Below are 15185 nucleotides of genomic sequence, written 5' to 3' on the forward strand. Positions count from 1 at the left end.
TCTTGAAAAGTGAGCTAAAACAAGTCAAAAAACCCCAGGCTACATAAAGTTATAATCAGAATCCTTGGGGGGGAAATATTACTTCAGTGCAAACACCTGGCTGACAAGAAAGCTCATGAATCATTCACCCTAATGGCTCACAAATAGGTGTGTTCATATCAGATTCAAAGCTGGACAGAGTTCCCAATGTGTTGAGGGGGCTGTAAATATGTGCTGTCCCTTAAGGATGTAGAGGAGCTTTTCTTAAGGTGATAGTCAATAAAAGATGAGAGAAGCTGGCAGGAGTTATGATAAAACAATGGCATGAGACCCGGATGCATTAAAAATGGGCAGACTAGATAGACCATTTGGCCTTTATCTGCCGTCATGCTCCTATGCTCTAGCCATTCATTGATTTTAAAACGGTGATCAATGTATGACCGACTTTGCATGCAAATTCGTTTCCCCAGAGGTCAGCCGTAATCCCACCCCATCAGTCATTGGAAAAGCAACTTTCACACATGCACAGAGCCGGCAGGGGACACCCCAAAGCAGCCTCTTGATGCTCAGCTGTTTAGGGCTGGAAAACACTATTTTTTCTGGGTTATGGGCATCGATCAAAGGGCTCGTTTTAATATTAATGACCTCATGTTTATACTAATGAGGTTGTTTGCATGACAGAGTTGGAGAATGTGTGAATGCACAGAAAAGCACAAGGTGGGCCATTGTGTACATCAGGTCAGAAAACTGGTTTAGTGACTAATCGGAGAGTTTAGTGCATCCGGGCCTGAGTCCCTAACTCAGAAACCTTAACTACTTATGATGAATTTATTTGCAAAATTATTACATGATGGACTACCCGAGTGGTTAGTGCAGTGGGAACTGGGTTCAGTTTCCATTACAACTGATCCTGGACAAGTCACTTAACTCTCCAGTCCAGTTTATTTATTCTAATACCAGATGGTGGTTGTGATTTTGAAATGGTTTCCCAGCATCTTCTAGCTTATGCAAGAGTTGTGCCCAAAATAGTGATACCACAGCCGAAAACTTTGAGAGCAAAAGGCAGTGGCCAGATCAAGAGGAATTGTTAAAAAGCACAAGGGCTGAAAGAAAGGGGGCGGTACTAGTGTCTTTGAAGCCCTCCTTTAGGGTATCAAGTTCGGTTGTAGAAAGCATCTACACCAGTGTATTGGAAACTGCCCATCCTGTAGTCAGCAGGCCCTTGCGCCTCTGCTCCTTCTCACCTCTCCCTCTGAAGCAACCCCCCTCCACACACTCAGGGTCACAGCTGGACAGCATCCGCGCCTGAGCAGATGTCAACGTGATGACATCACACATGCACACGACATCATCACATCGACATCCATGCATTTCCGAGTGCCCTCCAGCCACAGCCCTGAGATTAGTATGCCAGCAGCTTAAAAAGTTCTAGACAGAGCAGATGAAGCCCAGATAAAAGGCCACTAAGATTCTGCAGTATGTGGCAAAAGCTCCATAAGATGGGAGGAAGGGCCACGAAAGGGACTGCAGTGGAAGCAGGAAGTTGTGCTCTGTCTTGCTGCCAAGACCTATTGGGGGCAGCAAAATGCAAGGGGAAAGTCCCAAGTTTACCTATTTGAATCTGGTACAGCAGTCATTGGCGTCCTCCCTCCCATTATCCCACTCTTCTGGAATTCCTCAAACCCGCTCTCGACTAGATCCTCCCAAAAACTGAAACTATCTTTCCCTTCTATAAAAGGTATATCCCGCGCAGGAAAACTTGGAACATCCCTCCCCTTTAGAACCATAGAACTCTGGAACAATCTTTCATCCCCGCTCAGAAATTCTAGCTCCTTCCAATCCTTCCGCAAACACTTGAAAACTTGGCTCTTTTCAAAAATCTAACCACCTCCCGTGCTCTAGTATCCTGTCCCCCTCTATCTCCTCAGTCCCTCTCCTATATCCTTTCTTTGTAGTTCCTTTCCTTTCAAACTCTGTAAACCGTGCCGAGCTCTGCGCACGCGGAGATGGTGCGGTATACAAACCTAAGGTTTAGTTTAGTTTAGTATATTGTCCTCATTCCCAACGTTGAAGGTTTTGGGCTGACGTGTGCTTGAAAGGAGTCTCTGCTCTTGGCTGCTGCTTTTCAGATTGTTCATATACAGCAGGTGGGAGATTTTTCCACAAGTCTGGAAGTTATTTGTACCCTCCTGACAAAAGAGATTCATGTGGAACGAAGGACCAACTTATCATGAAAACGATACTGAAAGTTTCAAAGAAGTGGAGAAGAAATCTACATATGGCCTGGCTTTAATTGGTCGCCATCGCTTTCTGGATACTTAACTGCAGTGTTTGAGAACATCCAAAATGTGCTGGAAAAAGCCATGAAATGATAGGGAGTTATCATAATTATTTTTAGTACTATGGATTACTCTACATCTGTAGAAGAGCTTTGGTTGCTATGTTGAAATGATGTTTTACTATGACAATATAATAGTTTCAAACGAGAAATATAAATAAAATGTATTGCACTGAAAATAATAATAATGTGGTAGAACAGAAAGTTTATCGTAATTTCAGAATTCCAAAAACCCAGAGGAAAAGAAAAGAAACTGAGCTAAAACTTGCAAGTCCTGGTTTGGACACAAGGGGGCCGAGTAGCATAGAAAGAGAAAGGAATTGTGGATTTGTGAGAGTAATCTTGCGAGTTAAAGCATGAACTCTTTAGGTAGTGCCCAAGAAAAGCAAACATTTTGGATATCTAGGCCAAGGGGATTCCCTAACTGATCTAATATATTCTCCTTGTTAACTTTGGACATACAGAACAGGCTTCAGAGACAGAAAAAACAGACTGTAAAGCAAGAAAGACTTTATTATGTCTCTGCTTGACCTACATTGATCCTGTGAAAAGCATCTTTTGGAAAAACAGTGTTCTCAAGCCCATACGAAAATTAAAACAAAACACCATTAGATTAACAGGCTTTACTGAAACACTGGAAAGAAAGATGAGACAGATCCATAAGTGCAGTTGGGTGAAGTCGATTTGAATTAATTGCACTTATTTTTAAAGCTAAAAAGGAAAGTCTGCCCCCAGTCACGCCTATCCTGCCCCATACTGGTTCCACGCCAGCACAAACCTTCGTCATCTTCCCTGAGCTCAGGGCCACATCTGGAGGTCCTCGAGCATGCACAGATGCTGAGTTTTTAACTGTTTCTTAAATTGAAACCGGTTTTCACACAGTGGCAATTGGTCCACCAGAGCATTCCACATTTTAACCCCAGTCATCGCTCTAGTGTCTAAACTAAACTAAACTAAACTAAACCATTAGGTTTGTATACCGCACCATCTCCGCAAGCGCAGAGCTCGGCACGGTTTACAGAGGATAAGAGGAAAGGAATTACAAAGAAGGGGTATAGGAGAGGGACAGAGAGGATAGAGAGGGGCAGGGTACTAGAGAACGGGAGGAGATTAGATTTTTGAGAAAAGCCAAGTTTTCAAGCGTTTACGGAAGGCTTGGAAGGAGCTAGAATTTCTGAGCGGGGATGAGAGGTTGTTCCAGAGTTTAGTGGTTCTAAAGGGGAGGGATGTTCCAAGTTTTCCTGCGCGGGATATACCTTTTATAGACGGGAAAGATAGTTTCAGTTTTTGGGAGGGTCTAGAAGAGAGTGGGTTTGATGAATTCCAAAAGAGTGGGATAACGGGGGGAAGGACGCCATGTAGAATCTTGAAGGCTAAGCAGGCACATTTATAGAGGACTCTGGAGTATACTGGGAGCCAGTGAAGCTTGGAGAGGAGTGGGGAAACGTGATCAAACTTGCCCTTTGCGAAAATAAGCTTGGCAGCGGCGTTCTGAATTAGCTGAAGTCTATGGAGGTTTTTCTTAGTTAGGCTTATATAGATGGAGTTGCAGTAGTCTAGTCTAGAGAGGATGGTGGATTGGACGAGGATGGCGAAATGGGAATGATGAAAACAAGATCTTACTTTTCTTAACATGTGGAGGCTAAAGAAGCATTTTTTTACTAGGGAATTGAGTTGATCGTTGAAGGAGAGAGAGGAGTCTAAGATGATGCCTAGGACTTTGCTTGAAAACTCAAGATGAAGAGTGGGGCCGGAAGGTAGAGGGATGGAGGTGGGTAAATGATCTGAAATTGGGCCGAGCCAAAGGAGTTTGGTTTTGGACTCATTCAGTTTCATTTGTACAGATTGGGCCCAGGATTGGAGGTTCGTAATACATGTGGAGATGTTCTCAGTGAGGTTCGAGAGGTTCGCGTCGGTTTCGAGGAGGATGAGGATGTCGTCAGCATAGGAGTAGAGAGTTTCTAGGGGGGATAGATGAAGGAGTTTCAGAGAGGACATGTAGATGTTGAAAAGAATAGGAGAGAGGGGTGAGCCTTGCGGGACTCCACAATTCGGCTTCCAGGCGGGGGATGAGGAGCCGTTTGTGTTTACGGTGTAGGAGCGGAAACGTAGGAATTTAGAGAACCAGTCAAGGACTGTGGAGCTTATGCCTATTTCGGAGAGTTGGAAGATAAGGATGTCGTGGTGAACGACATCGAAGGCTGCGGAGAGGTCGAATTGAAGAAGAACAGCGAATTTTTTTCGAGAGTGGAGTTGTTGCACCTTAGAGATTAGTGAGGCCAAGAGGGATTCGGTGCTGAAGTTGGGTCTGAAGCCGAATTGGTGGGGTAGGAGGATAGAGAAACGTTCTAGGTAGGATGAGAGTTGGGTGGATATGATGGATTCTAATAACTTGGTTAGGAGAGGGATATTTGCTATAGGACGGTAATTAGATGGAAAGGTGGGATCAAGGTCGGCCTTTTTCAGTAGAGGGGACAGTGAAATGTGCCCCATGTCGGGGGAGAAAAGGCCCGATGTTAGGGCAGAGTTTATGAGGTCGGTGAGGGAAGCGATGGCCTGTGTAGGGATATTATCGAATAGATAGGAGGGGAAAGGATCCAAAATGCACTTGCAAGTTTTTAGTTTGTGTCTAAATAATTTCCATGTCGAAAGTACCCTGGAAATCATCCTCATTGCTAGACTACACTTTTTGGTGGAACTCTTTAAGTATGTACCATAAATTTGAATCTTATGCATATGAGAAGAAATTGTTTTCTCGATCTTCCACAAACTTGACACGAAACAAATCACCTTGGCCATTCTTAGATTCATATGTTCGTTCTGCTCTATAGACACTTCTGCCTCTCTCTTTCTCTCTCTCTATCTCTCTCTATTTCTCATTCTCTCTCTCTTCCTTTATCTTTCTCTCTCTTTCTCTTATCCCTCCTGCTTCTCTGTCTTCTTCTATTCCTTTTCTAAGCAGTTCCAGATACTCTGGATCCTTCTCATTAATCTAGTTTTATTCAAATGATTGTAGATACGAATATTTGATACATGATTTTCATTATGATATATATGTTTGAACTGCTTTCTGTTTATAATTCCTATAATATTCAATAAAATCATTGAACTAAAAAAAAAAAAAAAAAAAAAGAAAGTACCCTGGTGTTTGATGGTAGTCTGATGAACCACAGAAACCACTTTATTTTGCACCCGAAATCCAATTGATAACCAATATAATTGCTTCCGAATTGGCTTACGTGATTGGTGTATTAAAAGAGCATCACTGGCCAGGTTAAAGCAGTACTTAGCCAAAAGTTGGTACTGTTCCACAGTCTTAACTCAGCAGCAACCAATAAACGGATTGGACGTCTGCTTGTTTGGACCACCGTTGCCAAAAGTAAGCCACACTTTTATAGAACACGCTGGATCTGTACCCAAATTAGGGGCAGGTATTGAGGCCAGGTTTTCATTGGCCTAAATGTTAGACACACATACGGGTGTTAAGCATGATGCCATATATGGTAACTGCCTTTTATATTTATTTATAATCTACATATTTAACTAGGTGAGGAACAAGGGCTAAACTTTTAGGGCCACATGTAGAATTTGGGGGATCATGCACCACCCATAGGTGGGGGTGGCCCTGGGCAAATCAAGCACATTCCCAAAAATTGATACAGAGTGTTAATAATGAATAGGGTTATCAGATGTCCTTATCCTCTTTTTAGAGCAGTACCCTTGGAGGTACGCAGCATGGCCACCGTGCGAAATATTCCCTGCCCGCCTGTCTGTTGAAGCTGAGCTGCCGCTGGCGGGGATCCTTCCTTGCTGCCCGCCCCACCCTCCCAAAGCTGACCCACAGGGCTTCCCTCTGATGTCAGAGCTCATATCAGAGGAAAGCCTGGGTCAGCAAGTGGAGGGGAGGTTCCCAATTACCTCCTTGCCAGACTCGCTTCGGCCTTCAGGGGCTTCTTGGGAAGGCGTGCAGCCGGCAGCGGTTCACACACTGTATGTAGCTGACCCAGAAACCTTTTTTCCTACATCAGAGCTGATGTTGGAGGGAAGGCTTGTGGGTCAGCTACATACAGCATGTGAATTGCTGCCTGTGCGTCCCCCCTAACAAACCGCTGAAGGCAGATGGAGCAAGTGCGGTTCAAACAACTAAGAAAAAATGGGAGAAAAGAGGGGGGAAGGAGCGGCTTGGGGCATTAGAAGGGCAACGGCTGGAAGGTAGGAAGGGGGAGGGGGCACAAACTTGACTCGGAAGGGAAGTGGCATGAACATGGGACACAGAAGGGAGGGAGGGAGGAAGGGGGTACTAACTTAGGACATAGGAGGGAGGGAATAGAAAGGGAGAATTGTTGGGCATGAGTGTGTGAGTGAGAGGGAAAGAGATGGTGGCACATGGAGAAAGGAAAATTGGGCATAGAGAGAGAAGAGTGAAGTAGAGCTGCATGGGGAATAGAAGGATGAGAGGGAGAAATGTTGGATACGGTGGTGGAGAGGGAACAGATTGAAGGGGATGCAAGGGGGAGGAATGTTAGACATAGTGATGGAGAGGTGTGATAGAAGGAGAAATGGGCATGGGGCTGGTGGGCAGTGGTGAAAAATGCTGGTAGCGCTATAGAAATAATAGGACTAGTAGCATTTTCTTATGTGAAATATTTTAATTTTGTTCATATGAGCTCTCCAGTAACGTTTGTTTGTTTCATTGTATTTACTAGTCAGTAAAATATATATATATATAAAAAAAGGAATTTCTGATCAAAGAGGGGCAAAAGTTGCACGGGAAAGATCTGTGGAGTCAGAAACAAGTGTTCCTCTCTGCTTGAGAGAAAAGTTTCCCCCCTGGAGACATTCAATGACAAGATTGAAGAGGGATGAAGGTGAAAATGACAGACAGTGAGGCATCCTCAACCCAGAGGCTAAGGTGGAAGATGAAGGGATTGACTAGAAGAGAGAATAAATATACAAAGGGAGAGGTGAGAACGGGGACACTTAAGAGGCAATGAATCAGGCCAAGGCAGAAGGAAAGAAATGCTTATAAGCCCATGTTATGTTTATTGAGAGCTGGGAGTCAATTCAGAGTGCTTTATGTGAGCTTCTAATGCATGGGCTCTATACAGAGTTACAGGGTCTTCTGTACAACCCAGAGTTCTTAATATGGGCATAATTATGCCATAATCAGTCATTAGGGCTGGATTAACCAATAGGCACTTGCTAAGAAAGCAACTAAAGGGAACAGGATCTCCAGACCCCAATAGGTCCCGAGAGCCACCCCAAATTCAAAGAACCATCAGTGGGCACTTTTAGTATTTAAAGGTAAGAAAACGAAAGAAAGCAGCAACATAAAATCAGGGTTTGAATTTAAGTCACTCTTCAATGTATTCAGGGCTCAAATGGAATCAAAGCTACTACTACTATGAATTCTTTCTATAGCGCTACCAGACGTACACAGCACTGTACAGAGTCCCAAAGAGTAAGAAAAGAGTCCCTGCTTGGAAGAGCTTACAATCTAGACAGATAGGACAATCAAGCCATTGTGACATCACTGAGGAGGCTGGCTCTTATTGGTGGAATGAGGCTTTATGACATCACAAGCTCAGCTCTGCTCGGTCGACCGCCAAGCTGGTGGGCGGGGCCCGGGCCCAGGCCCCGCCCCGCCTCCAATCAGCGGCGCCCTCCTTTGCATAGTCCGCCTCGGCCGCAGCGCCGCGCGCCACTCGGCAGCGCGAGCCGCAGCGGACGGGCCGGTGCCATGCGCTGCCTGGGCTGCTTCGCCCTGCTGGCTTGCAGCTGGGCCGCCTCGGCGCCTCCTTCCTCCTGCCCGCCGGCCTGCCGCTGCGATGGCGACGGAGGATCGGACTGCTCGGGCCGAGCGCTGCCCGCCCTGCCCGCCGGGCTCAGCGCCTTCACCCACGCGCTGTGAGTGGGGCTGGGGGGGGGGGGGATTGGATTGCACGCTCAGAACTCGGTGGCTTTTGCATGAGCTTCTCCGCTCCGGGGCTGGGGAGGGGATTGGAGCCCTTTGTGCAATGCACGCTCAGAACTCGGTGGCTTTTGCATGAGCTTCTCCGCTCCGGGGCTGGGGAGGGGATTGGAGCCCTTTGTGCAATGCACGCTCAGAACTCGGTGGCTTTTGCATGAGCTTCTCCGCTCCGGGGCTGGGGAGGGGATTGGAGCCCTTTGTGCATTGCACGCTCAGAACTCGGTGGCTTTTGCATGAGCTTCTCCGCTCCGGGGCTGGGGAGGGGATTGGAGCCCTTTGTGCATTGCACGCTCAGAACTCGGTGGCTTTTGCATGCGCTTCTCCGCTCCGGGGCTGGGGAGGGGATTGGAGCCCTTTCTGCATTGCACGCTCAGAACTCGGTGGCTTTTGCATGAGCTTCTCCGCTCCGGGGCTGGGGAGGGAATTGGAGCCCTTTGTGCATTGCACGCTCAGAACTCGGTGGCTTTTGCATGAGCTTCTCCGCTCCGGGGCTGGGGAGGGGATTGGAGCCCTTTCTGCATTGCACGCTCAGAACTCGGTGGCTTTTGCATGAGCTTCTCCGCTCCGGGGCTGGGGAGGGGATTGGAGCCCTTTGTGCATTGCACGCTCAGAACTCGGTGGCTTTTGCATGAGCTTCTTCGCTCCGGGGCTGGGGAGGGGATTGGAGCCCTTTGTGCATTGCACGCTCAGAACTCGGTGGCTTTTGCATGAGCTTCTCCGCTCCGGGGCTGGGGAGGGGATTGGAGCCCTTTGTGCATTGCACGCTCAGAACTCGGTGGCTTTTGCATGAGCTTCTCCGCTCCGGGGCTGGGGAGGGGATTGGAGCCCTTTGTGCATTGCACGCTCAGAACTCGGTGGCTTTTGCATGAGCTTCTTCGCTCCGGTGCTGGGGAGGGGATTGGAGCCCTTTGTGCATTGCACGCTCAGAACTCGGTGGCTTTTGCATGAGCTTCTCCGCTCCGGGGCTGGGGAGGGGATTGGAGCCCTTTGTGCATTGTACGCTCAGAACTCGGTGGCTTTTGCATGAGCTTCTCCGCTCCGGGGCTGGGGAGGGGATTGGAGCCCTTTCTGCATTGCACGCTCAGAACTCGGTGGCTTTTGCATGAGCTTCTCCGCTCCGGGGCTGGGGAGGGGAGGGGATTGGAGCCCTTTGTGCATTGCACGCTCAGAACTCGGTGGCTTTTGCATGAGCTTCTCCGCTCCAGGGCTGGGCTGGGCATCTCTGAGGTTCCCCCCGAGGCCTCCACGTTTCCAATGTGACAGGCGTTTAAACACCTGCTTCGTGCTCAGCCTTGAGCTGGGATGCCAGTCTGCTGCCTTTGCCCAAGAAGACCCTTTGGGAGTCTGGCAAATGCAGCCTCATGATAGTCCTTTAGGACCTAAAAGCCTTCTCTAATTACACGGTGGCAGGACTTGGTAAGGAGTAAAGGCTGCCACCTGCAAAAGAGCCACTTATGCCCTTGTTGCCCTGGTAACTCCCCTTCTAGAAGGGGACTAGGAGTTGTGGGAGGTCAGGGAAATCTAAGAGGTTTCCATTTCAAGACGAAAAGAGGCCAAAAAGCCCTGAAACAGCTTCAAACGTTTCCTAAATATCTAAAAACTTGGCTATTGTAAAGTCTTCACCCCACTATTTCCTTTCTATTTGAGTCTAGAGATGACCCCGGCTAGTTTAGTTTAGAAACGTGTGTGCGAGCAGAATCCAAAAGTCTCCTGGAGTAAAGAGGGACCTTCACACCGAAACGAGGAGTGGACGAGAGGCTAGCGAGAAAAGAAGGCGGAAAATTGGCTCGTTTGGGCTTCCAGATGCTGTAATTGGCACCTAAAAAGGATGACCACCTAAATTAGGTGCCATTTACAGAACCACACTTGGTGGCAAGGCGCTCGTAATCTAGGCTGCATTCTAGGCGCCTAAGTCCTTCGGAGAATGGCGCCTAAACAACGCCTATCTTTTGTAGAATTTGATTTGGTTTCCATTATGAGCTGTTTAATGTTTCCCTCTGCGTATCTATGGTTGCCAGACGTCCGGATTTTCCCAGACTTGCCATCTTTTTAGAGGGAAGGTCCGGTCAGCTTTTCAAAACCTGGCACCTTGTCCTGGTTTTGGAAAGCAGATTGCGTCGGGAGGGGCTATGTGCGCATTGCCGACGAGGCTGGGCAGGCTTGGGGTGCGGGTCCGGGTTTTACGTACGTAAAATCTGGCAACCCTAAGTGTATCTAAACGTCTACAAACGCTGAACTATAGCACCTGAACATCCATCATTGCTCTAAGTTACAGGGGTTCCACTTTTGCCCATTTTATGCAGTGAGGGGTGGAAAGAGGAGAAAAGTCTCTCCTCCGACTTGTGTTTCCCCTGTAAGGAGATGGAGCTCCAGGCTTTCTTCTGCTAGCTCACCTGCTCTAGTGGTTCCCATATGGCTCCAGAAAAAGGAGGACGGATTGAGACATCCACTTAAAGCCATGGAAGTAAGGAGGACCGAGAGAGACACAGCAGTGTCTCAACCCATCCTCCTTTTTCTGGAGCCACATGGGAACCCTAGGGGTGCGTGTTTCTTTCTCCCCATATTGCTTTGAAAAGCTTTTGCAGCGTTGCAAATAACCTGACAAGTAGCTGCTTATCCCTTGCAGGGGTTTTTCCACTTTCCTGTTCCATTCTTAAGCGGTGTCGTTCTGGCTTATCCCTCTCTTCCTTCGGCCAAATAAGTCAGTTGGTGATTCACTCCTTGAACACACCTGCTGGTGAAAGGTCTCTCCTGTGATGTGCATGCGAGAGCCAGAGTTAGTCTTTTTTGAGGACTGTTTGCATGCATGGTGCTTGTTTGTTTAAATGCTTTCAGGAAGCAGCTCATCCAAAAGGCCAGCTTACATCTGTGTGTTTTCTTGCTGCATTCGAGCCTTTTCCTACCCCGCTTTCATCACTACAACAGCGGCAAAGTAGCAGATCTTCATGTCTTAACTGCTGTCTACCTAGGTGTGCATTTTTCAGTTTTCCTTTCCCTCATGCATCCACACCCTTACATCTGTTAGGTCCCCCCCCTCTTCAATAAGTACTGGTTGACAGCTGTCTCCTCTTCTTGGATATCTGGGAGTAGAAGGTTCTAGTAGCAGTTGGATCAGGCTGCCGTGTCTTCCTCTCTGCCTCGGTCACATGGTCCTTTGGAGGGATTGGGAGGTGGGCAGTTTCCTCTATTCATTTTATGCCAATTCTTGCCCTCTTTCACACATGTACCCAGTATTTATTTAGCACTTTATTTATGTAGTCCCAACACCTCATGCCTACCTCGCAGTGGGCTCCAGCCAGCTCTTCAGGGTTGGGGGTGGGGTTTGTCTCCTGCCCCATACCAGGGCGCACTAAAAGAGAAAAAAATGACGACACTCTACAGAGAGTCACGGTAGTTTTGAAGGTTTCTTTTTGAGTGTCACACAGCCACACTCAGTCTTTCACAAAAGCTTGGGCATGGCACGGTAGTCCGGGGGATGGGCAACTCCGGGATTTCACTCACCCCACTTGAACGCCTCGGTCTCCTTTCTGACGAAACGACAGCTCAGTCCGAGGTGTAAGTGAACCAAACTGGAACTTTATTGAAGTTGATTGTAGAACAGCCTTTAGACCCTTTGGTTCCATCAACAGATTTCACCCTGTCACTTCCAGTTCATCCTCGGTTGACTATTTGCAGTTAATTGTCAGTTCACTCTCAAATCTCGCTGGGTGTCTCGCTGGTAGAGAGAGGAACAACCAAAAGCCTAGTTTGCACGCCCTCCTGGGAAAAGGAACCTCCAGCTCCTCCCACAGTTTCAGTGACCCCCTGAAAAATCCACCACCTTTTACAACAGAGGTATTTTTCAGGGGGGGGTCTCATTTATTTATTGAGATTTATTAACCGCCTTTATGAAAAGATTCAGGGAAAAAATTTTCAATTCGATTTGATTCAGCCTATTGAATTCATTTTTTTTAAAATTCAATTCACTTTGATTCCAATTGGGTTTTTTTGTTGTTTTTTTTTAATGTCCTGGCAGGTTTAGTTTGTAGTCTTTCTACCCACCCCCCACCCATGTTGGCACTGTGGTATAAACAAAATAAAAAATACTTCTTCTTTCATTGTTAGGTCCTAGTGCACGCTCTCTGTCTGGCACCAGCTCTAGCAGGATTCACATTTCAAATCTGACATATTGAAATCACAAAATAGAAAATAAAATGATTTTTTTGTCTACCATCTCTCTCTTTTTCTCCCTGCCTTGTGCCCTGGGTCAAACCTCTCTCTTCCCCGCCATTATCATGTGCAACATTTCTTTCTCTCTCCCCAAGCACCATCTCTCCCTGTCCTACACCATATGTCTTAACATTTCTTTCTCCCTTTCTCTTATCCATGCTTGTCTCTCTCTCCTCCACCATATGCAAGAGAAAGAGTGTTTTCTATTCCTATAGTGCAGGACAGGGAATTTCATTCTCATTTCAGCGAATAAAAAGTGATTGGGAGTTTGCTAAGTCTAAAATGTATATTCGCAGGCTGAAATAAGCTGCAGATTCAGCTTTCTGAGCCTAATGTGTTATGCCCTGGAAGTGATAGAGTTGGGCCGTGTTAGAAAGAGAGAAACGTCACGGCCCATGCAGGATCTCCTTTGCCTCTGCTGGGACTTCCTCCACTGTTGATAACGGAATTTTAATATTTCTTATCCGTAGCTGTCCTGTTTTTTTTTTCTCCACATTCTGTTTCTGGTTTTGATGATCCAGGAGGGCCTGAAAATAGCTGTGGCTCAGGGCTCCTTTCTGAAAGGGGAACCTGGCAGTGTGACGAGGGGATTCTCCTGAATGGCGGGATACAAATAGCAGAAAACAGAGTTTGTGTGTGATTTATGTTTACAGCGCTGTCGTCATCCGGCAAAACAAAAATACATGAAATTAAGGTCAAAAGGGAAGAACTGCGAAAAGAAAAGAGCCGGAAAAGTCCATTAGGGATGTTTTCTATGTTAGGTTTTTAGAGTTTAAGCCTCTCTGAAGGTGTTCCCGAGGCGCGGGGTAATAATTTTTTGATAAACTTGATTTTATACCTCGCTTATTTTGTTTTCACAATTGGGCAGTTTTTCTAGATGTTGGGAAGAGAATGTGTTGGATTTAGTTTTGGGTACAGCTTCAGTAATGATTATTTCTGTTATATTTATAAAAGTTCTGTAATACCGCTATCTCTAAAATGAGAGGCCGTTGGTGCAGTGTTTTGCTTTGCACTCTGATACCCTGCAGTTGGAGCATTCTTGAGGACCTTATTCTTGAAAAATGGGTTTGTGTGAGGCTTGTCCCATTGATCTTCTTGACATCAGGCATGAATAGTTGGTCCCAGTTCCTCAGCAGGGAAATTCTGCTGGTTGCACTGACAAAGAAAACGTGGAATAGTTGTTGCAGGTTTCCGGGTCTCGCCGCATCTGTGTAGAAAGAACCAACACACTGCAGACCTCACCGCATACCCTGAAGAAAGCCACAGCATGATGGCTGAAATGTCGGTTCTTTCTACACAGATGTGGCGAGACCAAGAAACCTGCTACAATCGTGACAGCAGTGGCGGAAACCTAAGAAAATATAAAACGTGGAATAGTTCATTGCAGACTGTCAAACTCTTTTTCTGTAAAAGCATAAGTTTCCCTTCTGTATTACCTGTTCTAGGACTAGGGACTGAGATGCTGGAGCGGGTGCAGAATTGTGGTGCTTTCGGCACAGCCTAGCTCTGAAAGGTGAACACTGTGTGCTTTTTGCATCCTGTGTGTTACTCATCGTGTTGTCTGACAATCCAAGGGCTCTAGTTTATCCCCACTCCCCTTTGCTCACCACTCGAGCCAATAGTTTAACAATCCTCTTCAAGTTTATTTAAAATTTGTTATTCCGCGTATCAAATTTCTAGGCGGAGAACATATTTCAAAGTCTGATGAATGACACATTAACGTATAGGAAGGGGATGAACTCCATTTTGAGATAGAACAGAAAGAACATTATAAGGTTTGAACAATAGGGGGCATCTGTTTTAGAATTGGAATTGTACAAATTATACGTCAAAAGCATCTTTAAAAAGGAAAGCCTTCAACTTTGACTTAAAACAATCTAATAATGTCTCTTCTCTAATATGGATAGCTAAGGAATTCCAAAGATGGATGAACAAGTTGTATCATAATTTATGTGACACAAAGAACATAAGAACATAAGCAGTGCCTCCGCCGGGTCAGACCATAGGTCCATCCTGCCCAGCAGTCCGCTCCCGCGGCGGCCCAAACAGGAATTCCCTACAGTTGTTGTGTATTTGGACAGAGGGATCTTGTAGGTGTATACGGGATAATGAGCCTCTCAATGAATTTGGGGGTGTTGGTCATTTTGGTCTTGAATACCAAAAGCAATATTGGAAGCCAATGGGAGTTCAGTAGCAGAGGCGTAACATGATCAAATTTCTTGATAGAAGTATTTTGGACGATTTGGAGGCGTCTTAGCTCTTTCTGGGTAATCCCTTTTTTACAGTGCGTTACACTAATCCTGTTTATATGTCTTGATTGATTAGATTGGGAGCTCATTCAAGCAGGGACTGTCTTCTTCATGACTCTGTACCGCTCTGTGTATATCTGGTAGCGCTATAGAAATAATTCCTAGTAGTTGTAGTCTTTGGGAAGCAGAGCTGAGCTTGTGATGTCATAATGCTTCATGCCACCAATAAGAGCCAACCTCCTCAGTGATGTCACAATGGCTTGATTGTCCTGTACTCCCCTCTGCCTTCCAACCTAGCCAGCGGATTAACCATTCCCCGTTACCTGTATCCATGACATTTTGTTTGTCTGTCTTGCCTGTTTAGATTGTAAGCTCTATCGAGCAGGGACTGTCTTCTTTGTGACTCTGTAGAGCACTGTGTGCGTTTGGTAGCGCTATA

General features: G+C 46.4%; 1 protein-coding gene across 2 annotated transcripts in view; it reads left to right on the forward strand.

Annotated features, from left to right (window-relative positions):
• The first annotated feature begins 8015 nt into the window (after positions 1–8015).
• The window catches only part of LGR4 (leucine rich repeat containing G protein-coupled receptor 4), a 78317-nt gene continuing 71147 nt past the window's right edge, over positions 8016–15185 (forward strand). For both annotated transcript variants that reach the window (XM_033928534.1, XM_033928536.1), the window contains exon 1: positions 8016–8224. In XM_033928534.1, coding sequence (XP_033784425.1) covers positions 8058–8224 — 167 coding nt within the window. In that variant the 5' untranslated portion in view covers positions 8016–8057. The remainder of the gene's footprint in view (positions 8225–15185) is intronic.

This window comes from Geotrypetes seraphini, chromosome 19, assembly GCF_902459505.1.
Source record: "Geotrypetes seraphini chromosome 19, aGeoSer1.1, whole genome shotgun sequence".
Taxonomy (NCBI): Eukaryota; Metazoa; Chordata; class Amphibia; order Gymnophiona; family Dermophiidae; genus Geotrypetes; species Geotrypetes seraphini.